The sequence below is a fragment of the Nesoenas mayeri genome, assembly GCF_963082525.1.
Source record: "Nesoenas mayeri genome assembly, chromosome: 9".
Lineage (NCBI taxonomy): Eukaryota > Metazoa > Chordata > Aves > Columbiformes > Columbidae > Nesoenas > Nesoenas mayeri.
The window spans coordinates 14,658,324-14,680,397 of NC_137557.1; the positions used below are offsets into that span (position 1 = coordinate 14,658,324).

General features: G+C 39.4%; 1 protein-coding gene across 1 annotated transcript; it reads left to right on the forward strand.

The window, feature by feature from the left end:
* Positions 1–697: 697 nt before the first annotated feature.
* On the forward strand, positions 698–12,115 carry LOC308043809 (phospholipid scramblase family member 5-like; the record flags this gene model as incomplete). Its single annotated transcript, XM_080350120.1, has 7 exons — positions 698–710; positions 3,281–3,432; positions 7,716–7,758; positions 8,652–8,872; positions 9,802–9,963; positions 10,996–11,157; positions 12,077–12,115. The coding sequence occupies 7 exons, from the start codon at positions 698–700 to the stop codon at positions 12,113–12,115; spliced, it is 792 nt and encodes a 263-aa protein (XP_080206246.1).
* Positions 12,116–22,074: the final 9,959 nt, after the last annotated feature.

The following is a 22,074-nucleotide window of genomic DNA, read 5'->3' on the forward strand; positions in this document are numbered from 1 at the left end:
GGAGCAAAGCACAGCCAATCTCTTTTAATTCCCCAAATCCAGTTTAAACACCTCACATGGATCAGCAGAGCCCAGCATGATGAGGGGTACAGGAACACTTTCTGGGTCTAGGTGCAGGTATGACAATCTCTTGTAGGGGAGGCTGATGCTACACAGATAGAATATGATGAGAAATCTGAGGTTCCTTTTCCTGCTCTGTGCATGTGAAATGTTGACTGGGGGCCAGTCATAGGGAAATGCAGGTAATTAACTCCTCTGTCTTTACTGGATACTCTGAAGGAACGGAAACATAAATATTGAATTATAAAGGTAGAATTTGTATAGAATATATGCATACCTTATAAAGCAGAATTTTAGGTCTAATGTGCTCAGTTAGACAGTGGGTCCATTGAAGTTTTGCCTTTTTGTATTCACAAAACACTTTTTCCCTCTTTCCGTTGGTGCAAACCACTTGAAATGAATAATGTTTTGCTTGTTTGTCAGCATCATCTCCCCCTGTTGTCCATTGACATAAAATGCAGTGTTCTGGAACATGAGAAAGGCAATACATTTCCTCCAGTTCTTTGTAAGCTGATATGAAGTAGACAGACACCTTCTGAAGTTTTGTGCATGCTGTGCTCTTTTTTCGCTTTGCTGCAACAAGAAAAGCCTTTTCTTTTAACCTGGCTTCCTTTGAAGAAGTAACTCAGGAAGCTTCATGGCCTCTCAAGGTAAGTGCATCTATAGTCTGTATTTTTAGATCATGTTTACAGAAAACTACGGTCTTGTGCATTTCCAGCAATCAGCAGTCTGATGAAATGAGAGTTTCAGGCTAAAACCACAGCAGCCAAAGCACAGTTGTTTTGGCTTTCTTTAATTTTTCAGCATTCAAGAGGCTCCTAAAGAGACTAAAATCTATACTAGAATGTTATTTGAATAAAATATGTTACGAAATGTTAGCATCTGTATTCAGTCAGAAAATTTAGCGTTTGTATCTTTGTGCTTAAACCTGTCAGCAGAGAATGCGTGGGAAGGGCAGGCACCAAGCCAAGGGTACTACTATTTTTGCACAGTTCTTTCCTATTCCATTTTGAAAATACCAAATCAGCAAATGCTTTTCACTTTTAAAACTGGCCAGAGTCCTGCTAACCACATAAGGAAAATAAATATCTGAAGAATAACTGAATTTAATCAGATTACTCCTATCTGGGTTCATCTTTGTCATGTATTATCTTTTAGCAGCAGCTGATTGTGTACTCAGGGCTATAGACAAACACTGCAGTATGCTGATCTAACCAGCCTTCTAAATTCACTTTCTTCATGCTTTCAAATATTTAAACTAAGTAGAAGGACACAAATCTGTTTTTTCTTGACATGAACGCAAGTCCATAGATGTCACCCTGTTGTGACATACAGAAGCAGATGTTGGCCCAGGGAGTTTCAGCAATGTCTGTTTATGTTTGTTTACCCCTCTTTGCCCCCCAGAATGCTCAAGGCATACTGCATTTACAGCAGTAAAAGTTATACAGCAGCAAGCAGGTTTTACAGCATTATTGTACTCTTGTAATATACTTCTTCTTTCTTTGCTTATGTTTAGCCATAGAAACAAGACCTAGTTTATATATTTTTAATGCATAGTAGTTAACAGAAGCAGAAAAATAGTCATATTGTGTAATATGGCTTTCATAATGAAGGAACTTGATAATTTACTTCTTTTAGGAATAAATAACTCTACAAATTATGTTTGTGTAGAATGCTCACTGTGTCATATAGTAACTTTTAAGTTTTCCCATACCATAAATTAATGGGGAGACATCCACAAAAATAGACAAAGTGTCAGAGTAGCTGGGATTTTCATCAATATTTAATATTTTTACTGTTTGATTTTTGTATAGCTTAAAATTTGACAGGTAGAACTGCAGTTTGTTGTCCTTTATTTCTCTTTATTATTTGAAAATAACACTAACACTTGGTCACTTCATGGCATTTCATGTAACAACAAGAGTTACAGCAGTAACAGAACTCTGTGAGGTAAAATGATGCAGAAGAGCATATAAAATATTTATCACCTAGTTATACATTTTTAAAAGTCAGCGACAAATTCAAAGGCATTGCTTCTTCCTGTCTCAGACTTTGAAAGAAAGCAGTGGCTGCAAAGACAAATTAAGATCAAAATACGATTAAACGATGAATTGGCCACAGTGAGTTCAAATAATACTAAGTTATCTCATTTAAACCCACAACACCAAAAGAGAGATTCAGACTTAGAGTCAAAATTCCTTCTGGACCTCAAACCCCATCATACCTAAGTATTGTCAGACATGAGATAAAAATGATCAATTTGGGGACTGCTTTACTGCCAGCACACGGGGGTTCAGCTTAATATGAGGATTTTTCATTTATATACAGAGCGCTTCAGCTTGCTCTTTCTTGTTCTGGCAGAACCAGTGTTACCGCGGGCTGTGGAAAGATGCTCATAGTAAACCCAGTAGGATTTGTTGAGAATGAGATGGCAAAGGTGGTCACCACACTGTGGGAAGCAGTGCCTTGCATGTGGTGGGGTGTGGGAACAGAGGTGCCTGTATCAGTAAATGCTCTCCTTACCTTTGCCACACTATCCAAGGTAACCACCACTGTGTTCTAAAGGATGTGTTTGCAATTGCAAACCAGAAAACTCAGCTTAATGATATCTGATCTTTCCATTAAGATAATAATGAATAATACATTGTGAGAGGCTGTTTAGATTTTGATACCAGGGTTGTAACATCTAGCTTGGGAAATCTGAGATCTCTGGAAAGGCTATCCCTAATTAACAGAAAATATGCATGACCTCAAGATGCTGGAAAGCCTCTTGCTTGGGGCAAGCCCTCAGCAGCTGAGTGTACACCTGCATGCAGGGCAGCTCATGTGGAGCTGGGCTGAGCAGCCTGTGCTGAGGATCTTGTGTCCAGTCTGTGTGTGACTCTGGGCCAGCTCCAGCCTTGTCACACAGACTGAGTGCTCACAAGCTGTCAGAGCAAATTATGTGCCCTCCAAAACCACATCTCCTGGTTGAGCTTCATCTAAGGTGATTGCACTTTGTGTACTCCAAAACTATTTTACAAAGTGAATCAGAATGCTGTGTGGGGCCATCGGGAGTTTCATTTCAGATCCTCATTCCTGATCTGAGATAAAATGCTGATACAGTCACAGGCAGAATGTGACATTATTGTTCTAGTTTTGATCCAAGCAGCTAACTGCTGTTTGGCCCTGTTCATTTCTGATTGGTTGGTTTGCTTGTTTGTTTCTTCTTTTCCTGCAGAATCTAAGGGACAAAATAACCCAGTCTTCAAGGATTATCTCCCTGGTTCTTCTGACCTTCCAGAAGAGAATAAGCCTGTTGAACCAACAAGTCTCTGGAAGCAAACTTCACACACTCATAGCTTGCCACCTGGTCTGGAGTACCTGAACCAGGTCTTGAATCTTTCCAAATGTCAGAATTATTTTGTTTTCTTCATACACTTCTTTGATACCTTAGGGGATGGAGTTGCTTGGGTCTTCTTTTCTTGAGGGGGAGGAGCAGGTTGAGATAGGGAGGGTTTATTGTTGTTTGATATTACTCTGAAATAGGGAGCATAGGAATGACAAGCCCCTCTTTTGTTGCTGCCATTCATTTTTATAAAAATCCATTTGTTGTGCATGCAGCTCTCCTTGCATCAAAACCATGGTTTTCTTCTCTGTAGGACTTTTTCTAGGTCATAGTATTATTCCTCTCGTTGCCCCCAGTTTCCTTCCAACTCCTTAAGAGTTCACCCTCAGGGCAATGACTATCAAATTCCAGCTGGCCTCAGGAAGACTGAAACAGGCAGTGTGTGAATGACTTTTTACCTCCTTATCACCCATCCTTTGAGGAACATGAAGGTCTTCTGAGCAAACTCCTTCTGCTGAGAGTAGTGCAGTCCAGGTTAGATAGAGGTAAGGTCCTGGGGAGACGAGCTGCCAAGGAGACAATTTTGTGAGCGTGAACCTGAGTGGATACAAATCCACAGCTGTTCTGTGTGGGGTCATGGGGCATGATGTCCATCTCACTGTGTGAAACCTCAAGGCTCCTGGCACTCAAACCAGTGCTGGTGGAAGCTCTGCTCCAGAACTTCCCTCTCTTCCTGCATTTTTCTACTGGGAGGGTCACTTCCTGCTGCATCTTTGACACTGACTCCAGTTTGTGTTTCACATGTGGCTGGATTTGGCCACTCTTATATACACTGGGTGACAGTTTATACACCCTGTCTGGTATGGACAGGGACAGAATCTGGCCCCTAGTGCAGTCAGGTTGTGATTCTGATACACAGGCTTCTGCTGTGTTTGTGTTTTGGTGGTGCTGGGAAATGTTTATTTCTCTCAAGGTCTGTATTTTAGATATAGATTTCTGGTAGTTTTGTACAGGAGCAGAAATTGACTGTATTTTATATTTGGAGCTAAGTTATCTAGACAGCTAATGAAACTGGGAGACCCTTCAGAAACAATTTTTCATATCGAGTTATGATTTTCATTTCATGGTGCCCATGCACAAAATTATACGTTGGCAATTACAGGAGCATTGCTCACAGACTGTGAGCTACATTTTTTAGTGATTGTGATAGTTAAATACTTGGCAGGTTACATATTCAGTCTCCTCTATGAACATGAATTATACCTCAGATTTACACACACAATGTGGGCAAGCAAATTCTATTACTCCATTTTGTCAAAGCTTTGTGTCTGACATAAAGACAAAAGAGCAAGTGGCTGTCAGAACTATAACTAGAACTCAAAACTTCGTTCATGCGTGTTCTCAGCCCAATAACCATGTGTCTGTGCTGCAGCCCTTGCTAATTATTTTCAATTTTCTCTGCAGTCTGAAAAGCGGAAAGCATGTGTGCAATGCTGATTATTGGCATATACCCACAGCTAGAGCTTCCATGTGTTGCTGAACGTTTTGGTGTGTGATGCTGAAGTCACACTGGCTGTGTGACTAATGAAACAAGCTCAGACAGGATAGATTGCAGCAGAAAGGAGATCTGACCAGCAGGGAGACGGCTGCCTGCAGAATGAACGTGGGATTCACAGCTGTCAGGGTAATCCCTTGGGATTTATCCTGATGGACTAAGAGATTTTCATGTAATGAAATTCTCATATGAATTAAGATATTTCTAGCAGAACAGTGAATTTTTGATGCCACTGGAAAGACTGGAATACTGAGTATTCTTCTGGTTCTGTGTGTATTGGGGAAAGTTGGTCCAAACCGAAATAGGCACAGACAGGTGCTACTGGAAGGACATGGGAAATAAAGAAAGTGCTTTAAAACAAGACTGCGAGTGTTTCATATTTAGACTAAGAAAATGGTACCAGAGAGGGAGTTATGACAGCTCTTACCCCTAGAAGAGTAAACAACCTGTGGGAAAAGGAGACAATTTATAGAATGATACTACCAGAAGAAAGCTTGTATAGAAAGTGATTGTGAATAAGTACAGGATAAAAGGTAGAAATGAAGTTCTGGGATTATCTCTAGCAGGAGCGGGGAAGACATCTGGACAGATTTGTGAAAACTGAATATATTTGCTAATAAGACCATGATGTATTTGAAACAAGAATCCGAATTTAGTGTATCTCAGAGAGATCCCTACAGTCTTATTCTAAAGAGCAACTCAAAGGCACAATATAGTGTTGAATGTGAGGAAAATAAAATGTCTATTGTGTACATTAAGGCCAGACAGCAATATTTCACACTGCAAGTACACTCCCAGAGTCAGTCAAGCTGAGGAGTGATTTGGTTGGCTGTTCAAGGTGCAATGAACTACTTCTGCCCTGGCAAACTGATATCAGGCTTTCTATTAGTATCAAAAAAGTGACACTCTTCAGTCAATTTCCTACAAAACTAGCTAACCAAACCTCATTATTATCTAGTTTGAGGAACTGGCCAGTGCCTATCACAAAAATCAAAGGAACGTTTCCCCATAGCAGGACTAGCGAGATGAGACCTTGGAAAAGAGTTTTCCAAGTAGCTCAACAGCTTGTTGTGCCACTATTCAGTCTTAACCAGTTTTTTAAGAAGCTTCTTAGTTTATACTTGGTTAGACTGATCTGATGCAAATTTAATGCCCACAAAACTGAATACTGATAATTAGCTGTGTAGAAAGAATTTTAACACATCTGAGCTCAAGAGGACTCAGATCCTTGTAAACCAAAGTGGTTTAGATGCTTTCAAATGCAAGTGCAGAACTCCCTTAATTCACAAGTGCCCCTATAAAAGATACATCAGAATAACTGCCTTGCAGAACACAGCGGAAGGCAAAACAAGCAAGCCTGACAAGTGATATTGCTATGCTGTCTCAACATTGTTTATACATTGTACACAATAAACCAATACACAGACCGAAATCACTCAAAGCTGCTCAGGGTCATTAATTTTCTTTTCAACGTGACAGTCTACCTGAGACAAAGAAATTCACATGGAAATATTGAAGTAGCCCTGCCATCTTTAACTTGTTTTTTTTTTATTCATCAGCAGCATCACTTCCCATGTGCACCAAGAGTTCACATGTCTTATGAAATCTAGACTACAAACAGCAAAGATTCTTGGGAGAAAAAATTTAAGTCCAAATATTTTTTTCTTATTTCAATTACTGGCATAAACATTTTGGAGATTAATGAAAAGGATAAAGAAATTTCTCTTTACTAGGTTTTCTTTGCAGCCTGTGAATTAGCTGCAGGAGATGACTAGAATTGACAAATGGCTGCAACAGTTTGAATATGCACCAGGCGCAAGATTTATCAATTGTAAAATATACAGACGCTGGAGAGCTGTGACATGCTGGTCTCAGAAGGTCGTTGTGTGCATTCTGTCTGCAGCTGTGAGTAATGGCAAAATCCTGTGCCAAGCATTTGCCCATCAGGAATTTAAGGAAAATAAATTAGCAAAACCTAAACTATCACATAAAACAGGCATAAAAAGTCACATAAAACTGAAAGGTAGACTAAAATTAAGTCTTGCTGGTTTTATAATACTAATGACTGTTCTCTAAAAAAGAGTAATGTCAGAGGGATGGTAAGCATAGAAAAGCTGGGTACCATGGCAAACAGTTTTCCTCCTGTGTTTGTAACCAGCTCACAGAGGCAGAGAGTTTCAGCCAGACAAGGATTTTTCTGGCGAGCTGTTGTTTTGCTCATTCTGGCACCTCAGCGTGATGGTCTGCCAGATTCAGGGTGCAGAACTCCCAGTGCCTGAAATCGGAAAGTTAAAGCCCATCTGGGCTGCTCCAGCGGGACCCTGGGGATATGGCTGCAGCACATTTTGATCTGGAGCCCAAACTATTCACCCCTGAACTGCTGTGGTGCCCAGCACCAGCCTCCGCTTTGGGGTAAGGGGCTTCCCTTCTGCCAAGACCAGGAGGGAGGAGCAGGAGTGAGAAGTGGCTCCTGCTTCTTGCATACATCTTTTCATTGCTGTTGGCTTTCTCATTTCCCCCAGTGAGGGTTATTTTTCTTCAAAACTGTGGACGAATTACATGACTACGGTACTCAGTGCCATGCTCTTCAGTCATTGTTTCAGAGGGATGACTAAAGTGTCACTTGAGATACTCCTAGGGCACCCAGCTCACACACCTCTGGAAGGAAGGATATGCTAATAACATGGAGATGAGCAATAAAAATAGATAGACATCACTGGCACTCACAGACCTTTCCAACATCCAGCATCTTGTCTATTTTTTTTTAAACAGTTGGACCGGATAATTATTCATCAGCAAGTGGAGCTTCTTGAAGGTATGGTGCAATCCTTGTTCTTTAGCAGTGCTGGTATACAGATGTCTCCAAGAGGTTTCTGAATCTTGCCCTCACCTTGTTGAAGTCATTGTGAAGCCTCCTGTTGACCTTGCATTAGGCCTCTAATGCAGTGTTAGTGTGGTGAAAATTCACTTTCTTTACGCCTGTTCAGAAAACCAATGAGGAGAGAAAGATTACAGTGAGTAATCTCCACCAGTCCTAAAGTCTCTACATCAGATACCTCTCCCTCAAAGTTATTAAAGTTCAACCATCTTTCCAATCCACGGAAAAACATATTGTCTTCAACGATAATTAACATGCTATGAGAAACAAAGCAAATAAGGAAAGATCAGAAGGCACAAAATGAAGAATAATAGTTTTCTATTTACATAGTTTCTTAGAATTTCAAAATACTGAACAAGTATTAAGATCTGCAAGTAAAACCTTTTAAATGTATTTCATTCAAAATGTTTTTGGCCTGATTCTTGGACATTTCACTGAGTGAAAGTTTTGTCAAAGGAGTAGAACAGCTTCATATTGTTACTTTTCACAGATGATAAAATAAGAAAAAGCCCAACCCAAAAGTTGGCATCTGAATTCTGTTTTGTAATATGTACTTCAGTGTACAGCAAATAAAAGTCTGAACTACATGTTTCTTCAAAATACAGACCTGACATTATTATTATTTCCTTATAATTGTATATCTTCTTTGTGTCCTTATTTCTAAACAATTTTTAAAGAGTCTCTGTTCCACAGATTTTTAGAATACATGCTACAGAGAAGACCAGAACTACAAACTTGTATGCAAAGCTGAATTTGGTGGGTCTTGGTAAGGGCTAACTCTAATGCTAACATTATACTAAGGTAATGTACTACTTGTTTTGCTCTATTAGCCATACTTGGCACAGAGACCTCCAGCAAATATGAGATAAAAAACCATTTGGGACAAAGAGTTTACTTTGCAGTGGAAGAAAATGGTTGCTTTGATCGTAATTTGTGCTCGCCCATAAGGTCTTTCACCATAAGGATTGCTGATAACTCGGGCCGAGAAGTCATTACAGTGAACAGACCCTTGAGATGTAATAGCTGCTGGTTCCCCTGCTTCCTGCAAGAGGTGAGTGAATCCTAATTGCCTTCTGCCCCAGCATCTCGCTGTCTGTGCACAGCATTAGTGAAGCCCGGTGCAACCTCTGCGAGGTGGTCAGGAGGGAATTCACACCCACGTCTTAGAAGTAACTATTGATAAACATTCTAACAGCTATATTCATAGCTTGCCTCCTGTCTCCCATGGGACTTTACTCTGCTGACATCCTAACCAAAGCCTCTGTATCTGATGATACAGATGTCTCCCCAATTAGGCAGCACCCTAAAACACTGCCTGCCCCGCCACAGACTGACGTCTGTTGGTGCTGCTGACGGACGTCACCCACTCTGCTCCCAGAGCATGAAGGATGGAAAATCATTGGAGGCCACTGGTGCATGTGGGCAGGACTGGGAAGCAGCTCTCGGAGGAAGCTGATGCTTCGCTCTGTGACTCTGCTTCTTTAAGGCCATATACCTTTGAGAAATTGCACAACTTAAAAGTAAGCTGCCTTAAGTGACAAATGCAGATTCTACTGAGATTTTTTTTTCTCCTTATTTTTGACTCTCCTTTATTCAGACATCTTTCTTGTTTTACAAAAATGTTTTATAGGATAACTGATCTACCTACTTTCTCAGTTCTGCATCAGGATTTTTTTTTTAAAAGGTCTCTTTGTAGCACAGCTGCTATATAAAAAAGCTTATAGGATACCCACAGATTACAGTAAAAAAGACTTAACAGTGCATGGCTTTTATCTAATCTTACATGTAAGATGTTAGCTTCTGGTGCAGATTTTGAGGTTTATATTGTGCACTATTTAAAAGCACCATTAGATAGCCTTGTAACACCTAGTTCACAGTTTGGTAAAATTATTTATAATAGATAAATAATGTATGTTGTCATTATAGAAATAATACACTATTATGAAGTTAGTCTGTAAGGTTTTTTGTTTTGTTTGCTAGTTAGAAGTTCAGTCTCCACCAGGAATAACAGTTGGATATGTTGTACAGAACTGGGACCCTTTTCTGCCTAACTTTACTATACAGAACGAAAGCAAAGAAGAAGTACTAAAAATAATTGGCCCATATGTAACTTGTGGCTGTTTTGAAGATGTTGACTTTGAGGTATGTTTCTGATGAATGTTGAGAATTTTAAAGTTTTACTACTTTGAATAAATTTCTCACTCAAAAATCCTGTTATTCTAAGCTTAAAAATATTATGTAAATTGCTATAATTATGGAACAGAAATACAACAATGTGTATTGGAATTCCTGACTTCTACACTCAGATTCCCACAAATGTTTTCTGGACAGGAGTGACAATTTCATCAGGGAAATAAATATGTTGCTAAGCTGAGTCCTTGTCCCAGCTGTTCATGACTGCTCAGCCTTTGACTTCAGTTCAGGGTTCTATCCCACAGGCATTCACTGGTACCTGACTCGTAGTCCCTTAATGCCTGTGACATGGAATCTGCTGCCTTTGTTATTCTCAGACTGAGAACCATGGACAGGACTACTGTCCGTTATGTTTACACCCATTTGACAATATTCACCAAGAGAAAAATAATTCTGAGGAGCCATTGAAATATTTAAGGGATGAGAGGGAGAATGGGAGATGCTCAGAGAAACCACGGACAGAGCTTTCTGATGTGACCAAAGCAATTTGCCTTAGTTAAGGAATCATAAAAGAGCTGCTGTGTTGATCAACTCGTTAGCCAAATCAGAAGACTTCAGTATACTGTGAGAAACATGCAGATAGCTACATAATTAAGAACATATCTGTCAGCTGTAAGGGACAGTGGTCCACAGCAATGGTACTGCTGTGACCGGGAGCACATCAGAAACATAAGACAGGAAAAAAATGTTCATTGTGAAAAAAGAGCAAGAGTGGTGTAAACTTTCATAATTGCTTTCCTCCACTTTTCTGTCGAGTCTAAAGTTGCTGATGTTTCCAGACTTGAGAACCATTCTTGTGTGCCACTCCTAAAGGCAAATCTGACACTAACAGAGCATCTCAATGATAAAGATAAAAGGACCACCTGACAACTATAGCATGCTCTGTGTTTCAGGGCACAGTCACTAATTCTGTGGAGATACAATCAGTGTGTATTTTATTTATTTACATTTAGGTGTATTACTATTTTTTTATTTGTGCAGGTAAAAACTCTCAATGAGATGTCAACGATTGGAAAAATTTCCAAGTACTGGTCTGGATTTGTAAATAATGTCTTCACCAACACTGCCAACTTTGGGATCCAGGTCCCTGTAGATCTTGATGTGAGAATCAAGGCAGTAATAATTGGTGCTTGTTTCCTCATTGTAAGTATGCAAACCCAAGAGGCAGATCTACAGAGGTGGGCAGGCTGGGACCAAAGGGGCCTGTGCTATCAGCTGGGATCCTATAAAGGCATAAGTGCAGTGAAAGCCAAACCCATTACCTAAAAGATAAGCTAAATGAAAACCTTTTAATTTTTACAGCTGCTTTTGTTTCTGTTATTTACTGAGCATCTCTAGGTTCCTAACATATTTGTTTATTAAACCATTTAAATGGTATTCCACATGTGATTCAATAATCTTGATTGCCAAACCTACCAGACTCCCCAAGCCTCTTATCTGTTGTATTCGAACTGGTGTACGAACCAGAAAAAAAGTTATGTTATTTCTAATCATAATTTCAAATGGTGAGTGCCACTTCAATAATTCTGATAGGTGATGCATGTAAGAGCTTCAGGTTACATGAAATTTCCTACAAAAGTTTCCTTGTGAAGATAACAATAAGAGAAGAATTGTGGGAAAGGGGAATACTCATCGGAAGGGGCAAGGATGAATTTAAGAAGCATGTTTTCTAGAATTACAAATTGATATTTCCTGTGTACCTCTTTTGCTCGTGCTAATGACTTAATATTAACATGCAATGGCTCAAAATCATCTGTGATACTTACATCAGAGAATATAATCTTAAAGGAAAAAACTACTTAAATTATTCACTGCAAAGTGTTTGCTTAAAATAACAACAACAATTCAGATATTTTGCTTTTATTAGGTCAGAAATGTAACTCCACGACACTTAAGATTATTAGATTTTGTCCTCCAAAACTCCTGTTGCTCAGTGACAGAGTAATGGAAAATGTTTGTCTAATTACTTTATGTAAAAAAAAAAAGCCTACAATTAAGACTTTTGATAGTAACTGTTGCATTTTCCCACCTTCCTTACTGTTCACAGTTTGTTTATTTGTAGGACTTAATGTTCTTTGAAAACTCTTTGGATGGATTATAACAAGTTGACAGAAACAATAAAATATGCAGAATGTGTTTCAGTAAGTAAAAATGAAAATAAATTTATCTTCTTGCTTTGAAGACTTATATGTTAGATACTTTCTAATTCTTTTTCATTTTCTTCCAGAAATCCCCTGAGATTTGAACATGATTTTGAACTGCACAAATCCCTGTTCCTTATAGGAAAAGAAAGGGACCTAATGATGAAGTTTATTAAAATATGTCTCATGTAAATAACAATTTCCTACTTACGTTTTATGTGTTCTTGTAGCTAAACACATACTTTTCACACAGAGCACTGTTGCTTTGGAACAGTGCTATTCTCTTCTTTCTCTTTTGATGTTCCTGCATGGGAAATCATGAAAGATTAGATGAAGGCTTGCAGCGTAACTGATGAAAGTCTATGTTTAGAGAAGCCTTTGATGTTTTGCAAGTGCTGGTACCAGTTACTAACCACATGAGGGTGTGTTCCAGGGGTTTTGCTTTTTATAATTTTAGAAATAATTTTCTGATTCATTATTTAATTAATAGTAGCAAACTGAGGCTGAAAGTAACAAATATAAAGACATCACCCAATGGGAAGTTCAAGATGTTATCTGTTTCAGCGAATTGAAAGAAGGGAAGTGATGTTTGCTAGTAAATTAATTTTATGGCAGATTTGTTTAATGAGAGGCAGCCAGAAATTAGTCTTCCAGTACTAGAGTCTGGAACATAAGGTCTGCTCAGAAAATCTGGTCTTCTACTGCCCTTATTGAATACAGGCCATAAGGTTTGAGAAATGGTGCTCTGTGTGCTAGACATGCACAAACCACTTCACAGTTGACCTGTCTAATGTTAGGGATTCTTACTCCCATTTACTCAAACTTTCCTTCAAAGTTTTGTTCCTCTTAATAATATCTGGTGGTTGATAAATTTTCATTCAGCCTTGCCTGAAGCCACCTTAGCACAGAATTATTCTTTTCCTTTGGCAAGCTCAGGTATTTTCCATGATGGAACTGTGCAACAGGAGCTTTTTCTGTTTCAGATGGCAGTTCTACATAGCTGTTCATTCCTGCAGTCACACCTCATCATACTGTTCCCAAACATTTCTACCAACAGGCTTTTACTAATACAAGCTGCCTTTGTGGGAACATCCATGATACACATTCAAGACAAACAGAAAATATTTTGTTGCAAAATATTTGCTGTATGAACATGCTTACACCTATCTTGAAAATTCCAATACATTCTCAAGAAGCAAACTAGTACCATACAATATTGGTGTCAAAAGCAGATGCTATCCTAGTCACCAGTCAAGTTTCCAAGTGGAACATTTTACAAATCACCATGAATACTGAACTCTTTTTTTAGTGTGAACTAGTAATTCAATTCTTGTAAATAACCAACATATCAACGGAAAGGAGAGGAGATAATGAATAATTCATAAAAATGAAAAAGAGCTAAATTTATCAGGTGATTAATTATCAACAAATATTTAGAGTAATTTTAAATTAATGTTCATGGCTATGAATTTAAACATGGTAAAATCAGGAAGTTGCAACTAATATTCCCATAGCAAAATTAACTCAGGAATGCTTATAGATTTAAACAGTATGTTTTATATTATATACCACACTTAGGTATTTATACAGATTTACATATGTCTTGGAAATAATTGTCGTTAACAAGCTCTGACAATCATCATTATCTGTTAACCATTTCATTACTGGCTCTCACTGTGACTCCTGGCAGTGCAATCAAGCTGCAATCTGCAGAAATTGAGAACTCAGAGGGAACCATCACTGTCACCTTTCCCAGGAGGAAGCACCCTGTGCAGTAGCTGTGAGCTTTGTGGGCAAGAAGCTCCCTCGTGTGGAAGTTTATAGTTTTGCAGAAGAGCACAGATGCCAGTTTGCTATTCTCACTAGTTTCACGTTGGTGTTATTCTACTAAACTCAGTCAGTTCACTCTTGACTTACTCTAATGAGGATTGAGAAACAGAACCAGGTTTTTATATTATCTCTTTAAATCCCTTTGTTATCTTAGACATAAGTGACTATTATTGCAGCCAACAGTCTTGGGTCTCATGCAAAACCATGTTCTTGCACTTGAGTTGTGTGTGTCTGAACATCCGGCAGAGCGCAGTGCCTGGTGTGACCAGCGAGCTTCCCTTGTCACCTGCCACTTGTCCTTGGCACTTCCCAGCCTTCTTGAGACCCTTAACAAGCCAAAGACACCTTTGAAGCAAATGTGTCCAACCACCACTAAGTCAACACAAAATAGGGTCTTATTTACCTGCCAGGCTGAATTTGGCTGTGATTATCCACAAATATACCTTGTAGGTAAGAAATATGTGCATATTTAGATATATTTATATATCTATATATATAGATATATTTTAAGCAGATTATAGTACTGTATTTCTTGCACTTAGTGACTTTGTTGCTGTTTAGTGTGTTAGTACAACTTTTTTTTTTAATGTAGTGCTCGCATACATGTATGAGTATGTTTGAATGCCTCTATTCATACCCAGCTTCTGGGACATACAGGAACAGGTTCAGTCCTTGGATAAAACAAAGCACTGGGGTTGGGGTTGCTCTTGCTGGCTAGAGCTGCTGCAGCAGCCTGCTTGATCTCGGTCCCACCCTTCAGCATCCAGGTAGAAATTCAGTGCCAATGCCAGCACTTTTTCAACTGGAAGCTCTTTTGTCTAAATTACAGCTGCCATATGAGGGCAGGTATTTATCCTCAGCAAAGATGAAGGGGTTCTGTGTGATATTACTAAAAAAAGGTAATGTGTAATAAACTTTTAAAAACCTGCAGCTCTATCTAGTAATTCTTTCTTATTAATAGCAATGTGTTTCACGTTTTAGGAGCTACATATGCTCTGTACAAATTTCACCTTTCACAATTCCCTTATGGGCTAGGAGTGGCCCTCTAAAGGACAATTCAGTATTCCCCAAAGTGGGGACAAATTATTGTCCTGAACGTCTTCTAGAAAGAAACATGATTGTTCTAATGAGATGGAAATCTTACTCAATACAGCCAAGCAAATAGTTTCATGGTTGATCACAAGACAAATTGTAAAGCTGTGTAGAACATAATTTTTGCGTTCAGTAGATGGCAGCAACAGTTCATTATTGTAATATTTAGATTTTCAGAGATCACAAGCTGTACCCAGGATGCTGATTAAAGATCAGCACACCTTTAACCCCTAATTGATTTCTACCCTTAACTGGAAGATTTTATTTTCTTTGTCTGCTATGGAACCTTTGTCACATCGTGCTGGTTTATCTTTATTGTCTGCAACTTACAGCTGAATTATTGGTAACTGATATTTTGTAAGATCTCATAGATCCATGGGCAGAATCCAGTCTACAACAAAGTGAACTCTTCTGGTAAGCCCAAAACCTATTTTTTCCACCTGGAGCACCTCACCAGCTTCCACAGATGGACAGAGGAGAAGCCCCAGTTCCAGGAATTTCCCCACCTTCTGCAGAAACAGAAAGTGCTACAGGAGTGTCTAAAGGAGATTGCCTTGCAGTGGGGCCCCTAGAAACATACAAGGTTTCTATGGGTAAAATAACTTTGCCCCCATGTGATGTCACCATGGACTATTACTATGTGCTGTCCTGAGACTTGTAGTGCCACAAACTCAGACAACACCACTGCTTGGGAAAGTGATAGTTCTTCTGTGGGAAGGTCAATCACTTTTTGGAAGAAAGTGGCAACACATCATCTATGTAAGTCCTGAGATATTTTTGTCATATAATAATTTGGTGGATGTGAAAGTACTTCTCTTTGCAGACTTTGATGTGTGTTTTGGGAAAAAAAAAAAAAAAAAATGGTTGATTAGTCTTGATCTTGAAATAAATTTACTGGATTGCATGGATTAAAATCTATCTCCTCCATTTAATGTCCTCATTCACAAAGAATAGATAAATTAGGCAATCTTGTATAGATCCAAATTCAGTGCTTTCACAGGCTGCAGGTTCAGTTCTGGGTGCTTCTTATTGCACAGGCTCTGGCACAGAATAGCTCCTAAAATCCAGATACTGGCAAGCAGGCTAAGCATGGAAACTGTTCAGCTGCTTAAAGATGATTGAGCACTTTGTGTGCTCTTATTTGTTAAGAACCCAGCACCTCCCAGCTTCAATCCTCACATAATGATGTAATAAAAAAGGTTGACAAGAGCACCTGAGTTGTCATATAAAATCCTGATTGGGAGGAAAGTCCCCACTTACTTGAGTGACCTTGTTAACTTTGCTTGTTGTTTATCTAAATTAGGCTTACTTTCTGGTAAAGATTGACAGATTAGTCTTCATGTGCAGTAAAACAGGATACAGGAAAAAATGCAGGAGAGAACCAAGAGCCACAGGGTGGGATGGTGAAAGCTGCCCGACAGCTGTCTCAGGGCTGGGGCATTCTCTCTTCCATCACTTACAGGGAAAGTTGCACTTTGGGTACGCAAGGCTGGAAAACAGGGAAGCACACGCCACACATTTTCCATCTTTAGGTTTCTATAGGCCAGTCATAGCATGTCTAACAATGTTTTTATTCTGGCAATAGGATGAGCATTGAAGGAAAATTCTTCCTGTAAGTAATTTCAAAAGGACTCATTAGCTTGGTGTATTTTTCCACTTTAAGAAGTTAATTTGAGGGACTTTTTTGCTCTGTGCTAACAACGTCAGGTAAGTGTTCTATTTACACTGCTGATTTTTTGGTATTAAAAAAGCGCAAACATACAACAACAAAACCCTACATGCTACTGTTGGCAGCAACTTCTGTCTCTAAAAATATTTGTTTCTATCTAGAAATGAGCCTGGATACTTTTGTTGTTTCAAATGAGCACATTTAGAGAAATAAAATGTCACAGTGCCTGTGTCAATGTCCACTATTGCTTTGTAAGCCTTTTCTTAGTTATTTATGGATTGCCTGCAGAAACTTGGGGAATTTCTGGATAAGGCTAATGATTATTGTTATTTTATCCACATGTAATTTCTAGACACATAAAGAATTACAATTTGGTACCAGGAATCATTTTGGGCAGCTGTATTTAATAATAAGGCCTGTAGCATATCAGCCAGCATCAAAATAAGAAAAGCAGCCTGAGATCAAAATAAGTACCACTACTAGAAATACCTTGTATGCTTTACACTTTTATAGAATTTGAATGAAAGTTTTGAGCATTTTTTTAATTACTCGTGGGTTTCATGAAGAACCCAAAGTGTCAAAAAACTATTGTATTTTAAAAAGAAAGATCCTATTTGCTTTGAAAATTCAGGGGAGATTACTCAGGTTATTATATAGGATAGTTTGCTGAGTGTATAGGATAGAGGTAAAAAACACTTTTTTTCTTGTTTTCACTGTTCATTTATTCTAGTTTCTTTCCTATCTCTAGTTTTATATAGTTATAGATTAAGGCTCAGAGCACCTGGGAACTAAGAGAAAGCCACAAGTGGTGCTTTCTCCATCCTTCAGCCTTGCCCAGCACCAGGGCAGCAACATCGCACCTGGGAACTGTAAGTTTCCCTTGAAAATAAGGCTGAGGATAGACAAGCCCTTACTGTTTGTGTTCAAGGGGATTTTTTTAAAATGTCAGCATTTAAATCAAGTCCTAGATGTGCATTTTAAAATCCTGAGAGTTTGGAACAGTTTTGATTAGATGAATATTTGGTTCTTAAATATTTTCACTTAACTGAGCCAACCATATGAGAGCAGCCTCACACCAATGCTCTGAAAAGGCAACAGCTCAGATTTAAACAACAAGTTTAGTGGAAGCTAGGACAAGCAAGTTATCATTTACGTTAAGAGTTTAGTAAATGAATGAATGAAATGGTTCTTTATCAGGAACAGCTTTATCTCTGCCTTTATTGCTGCAGATTATCAAGGGCCTGATATAAAATGGTGACATCTAATAAAAACTCCCAGGAAAGTGAAACCCCAACAAGAATTGGTGCTGTACAATGTATTTCATCCTTCTTGACACAGTGCTGTGGCTATTGTCCCAGCAAAGTCTATACAGTCCCACAGTTTGTCTCCTTCCCTAATGGCACCTAATAGAAAATTAAAGAGATTTTTCTCCTTTCAGTGATCAGCAAGATGTGTCATTACTGATGTCCTTCAACCACCTGGACACTCAAATGGTATTCATCATTGTGGTACCAGAGCAGTACTCACATGTTACAGACACGGGCAAGATGAGGTGGTACTGTGATTGCCACTGAGGAAAGTCTGGGTGTATCTTCTTTTTGCTTTGCTGAAGAACTGACAGCAGTGCGTGAGGAAGAATGTGAAGGTTTCAGCAATAAGGTAAGAGAAGAGACAAAAAAAGCGAGGGCTTGGGAGGGCTGAGGAGGAGTGCCTGTGTAAACAGATAAGGTGTGTCTTTGGGGGAAAGGCTTTGTTCAGGAAAAGCTGAGAAACAGTGACCGATATATTGACACTAAACTTGGCAGCAAGCATGACACCTAAATAAAGAGCATGTATGTGATCCACAAAAACTTCTGTGAGCTAAAACTGCTTGCTTTTAGCTGCAGTGGTTGGAACCAGTGGGATGAGGCATTTTGTCTTGATACTATTATTTTTTTTTTCAAACAGAAAAACTTATATCCCCCAATGACTGCATGCATGTGACTTCCATTTGCACACCAGCTGGGAGAATGTTATCACAGAGAGGTGCGGTTATATGGCGGGGAGGCGGGGGGCAGGATGGGGGCACAGACACAGGAAGCACATGTGTGACCTGACTTCTGACTAACCCCATTTGCATAAGCAGTCATATGAAATTATTTGCCTCGTCTTTCAGTCTTTTGTTCAGTCCTCTTTCGCAAGTACTGGGTTTGACCTTTTTCAGGGAACACAGTGATTTAGTTGAACTGTCACCACCCTGGGTGGTGACATTGGCCCTGATGTCAGGGAAAGGGTGGCTGGGAAGAGTCTGAATAAGATGAATCCCTGCAGGGTAACTTGACCTGAAGGAGGTGCAAGGGTGTCATTGGAACAAAATGAGCCAGGGCAGAGGAGGACATGAGGAGTATAAAATATTTCTATCAAAAATAAATGAATGCTTTCAACTAGCTGTGAAGCCTAATATGGTCTTTACAAATATGTGCCTGGTGGAAAAAGTATGATGGATCTTCATTACAAAACAAACATCTGCTTGGTGAAGTCATGGTTATCTAATGCACTGCTGATTTGTTCAACCCATAGTGCTTTGTTATTTGTACTTCAGGAGTATCACTGTTAGAAGATGATTAAGAAGAAAAATAAGAAAAATCTGCAGAGATGTGAAAAGCACACAGCATTTATATGCTTGGCACCATATATACATTTCTACAAATATATGTTAGATTTTTTTTGGTGAACTTTTTTACCTAAATCACTTAGCTGTAAAAAATCAAAATAGAAACCTTTCCTGAAGGAGATATATCATAGCAGATGAAGTAAAAACAAACAAAGCCAAAACCTGTAAGAAAGAGATCAAAATCCACTCTTCTCCCATGTTGTCCTGGAAATTAAATTTTGTAAACAGCTTTGTTCAGTCTGTTGTTTATAAAGCAACATCATCTTAATTGCAGTCTTGGTTGACGTGGAAGAGTTTAGAATTCCAATACTACAGTGAAGCATTAAAACCACAGGGCTTCATTCAAAGCCTGATAAAATAAAGGTTAGCCTTTAGAGCAGGTCATTATGGCCTTTTGTCAGATGAGTCCAGAGTAATTGTACATAGGTCTACGAGCAAGTATTTTATATTATTAACTCAGAGAAAATAAATGCTGAATGGTGTAAAATTTTTGTTCAGTTCTAAAGCCACAGAAAAGTCTGATTAATGCTAATATAAGTCCACTTAGGCAGAAATGATATGCTTTGAAATTCTAGGAAAGATCATTGATAAAGAACTACATAGAATAATTGTAAATACTAGAGTAAAAGTGGCTTTTACCTCAATTTTGGAAACCTGTCTAAGGAGCATACCTGCATACCAGACTTGCAGGCCAACCCATCCCATCCACCTTGCAGGAGCTGCAAGTCCAGGGGTTGGACCTCCTGTCTCCAGCAGGAGAAGGTGGCCCTTTCCCAGGATCAGGGCCACAGGGCACTGAACTTCCTCCTGCAGCACATAGGAGCAGTGTTTGTCTCAGCAGGGCTGGCGCCCAGTGTGTCCCCAGCGGGTGCAGTCCCCTCCAGCAGCACACTGCTAACCTGCCACAGCTGGACAAGAAACTCCAGCCTTGGGCCAGGAGCTTCCAGCAGGACCTGTCCTCACTCATGCAGGGTGGAGGTACCTGCTTTGGCTTTGCTGTATTGAGACGTGGTTAATGGGAGAGGATGGAGCATCTCCTCGTCAGCAGCAGCCAGCAGCTCAATTACATTAAACAATTGAACAAAGGATTGGATAGCAAATACAATTTATAATACCATGTGATAGAGCAACAAGGGAGAAAGGTCTCCTGGGCTGTGCGTAAGAAATCTGAGAAACCCGATGTAAGATATAATAGGATTTAATGTGAATCTCCTGAAAGCTATGGTCAGGATTTCTAAGGAATGGTCCTGGCCTGAGCGTGAGGTTGCTGCTTTGATGAGCAATTTCCGCACGTGTAATTACTCTACATCCAAGGTAACGCAAAGAATATAACTACTACTATGCCTGATATTGGTGGCTCAGTCTTCATAGTGAACAGGTTTTATGTTTGATGTAAATCTTCTCTGTCTTCCTTTTTCTGGATTTTCCCCTTCTCAGCTTCCAAATCTCCCCAAATCCCACAGCTCTCCATGTAGTGCCTCTGAGCAGCGCCTTGTGCTGAGTTTCCTCTATTTTTGTTCTTAATTGACCTGTAAATTCAACTGATAAACCCTTGCAGATATAGTGACCCTTCTACATTTACAACTTCTTAATTATCTTCTTAATTAATGAAATCCTCACTGTCCCCAGTATGTTTTTATCAGATGAGTCTGTTATGAAACGCATTAACTTGTACTTCATTATTTTAAATAACAGTCTGTTCTCAGCCTGGTTAGACTCAGGTTGATAAAAGAAGCAAGTGCTGGTATATATCATACCAAAATCAGAAACAACCTCATTTGCAGCTTTTCCTTTGTTAGCAGCTCCCTAACAAGCCTAGAGTGCCTAGTCAAGAATGTGAAGCTAAAGGGTATATTTTTTTATAATAGTGAATTCACAAGCAATGGTGGTATTCAAAAGACTAAACTATTGTAAACAAAAGCCCTTGTGGACCTGGGTGTTGCCAGATATTCTTTGCTGTGCTAGGACAGAACTGGGGCTGGGAGGTCTGGGGGACAGGCAAAGGGAGCAGAGAGGACTCCCCTACAGCCAAAGATATCCCAATTACCATGGCCATGGGCTGCTGCTTACCTGCTTTTTTATTTTATGTACCTCTGAAAATGAGAGATTTCAGTTCAAGGCCCCAGATGCCCTAACATAACCATCTCACGTGAATCCAGTTTTCCAGCAGTGCAGCAGCACCACCTTGAGAGGACTTTGGCCAGAGAATCCCACCCACAGACATTCCTCACTTGTCCAGGAAACTGGAGCCAGGGGAGTGTTCAAGGACTAACACGTCATTGCTGCTGTGCAATCTAGTGTGGCCTGCAACAGTGCTTAAATAAAAGAACTTAGCTTTGCAAAAAACCTTAAAACCCCCACAAACAACCAAAGAAAACCCCAAAAACCTAACTCTCCACCTCCTGCTCCTGCAAACCAAACATGCTTAATCTAAGCAGCCTGGAAATGCAGAATGCCAGCTTCAACACAGGGAGCCGCACATCCGCAGTGTGGGGCATGTGGAATTGGCCTGAGCTGGCTTTCCTGGTGTGTTATATAGATTAAGCTGGTATTAATTATGCTTTTTAGGAAAAAAAAAGTCACGCCTGTGAAAATGTTGCCTATAAATATCTATTTGCGGTATCAGTATCCCTTTGGCAGAAAACAGGATTTACACAAGCTGCATTTTAAACTCT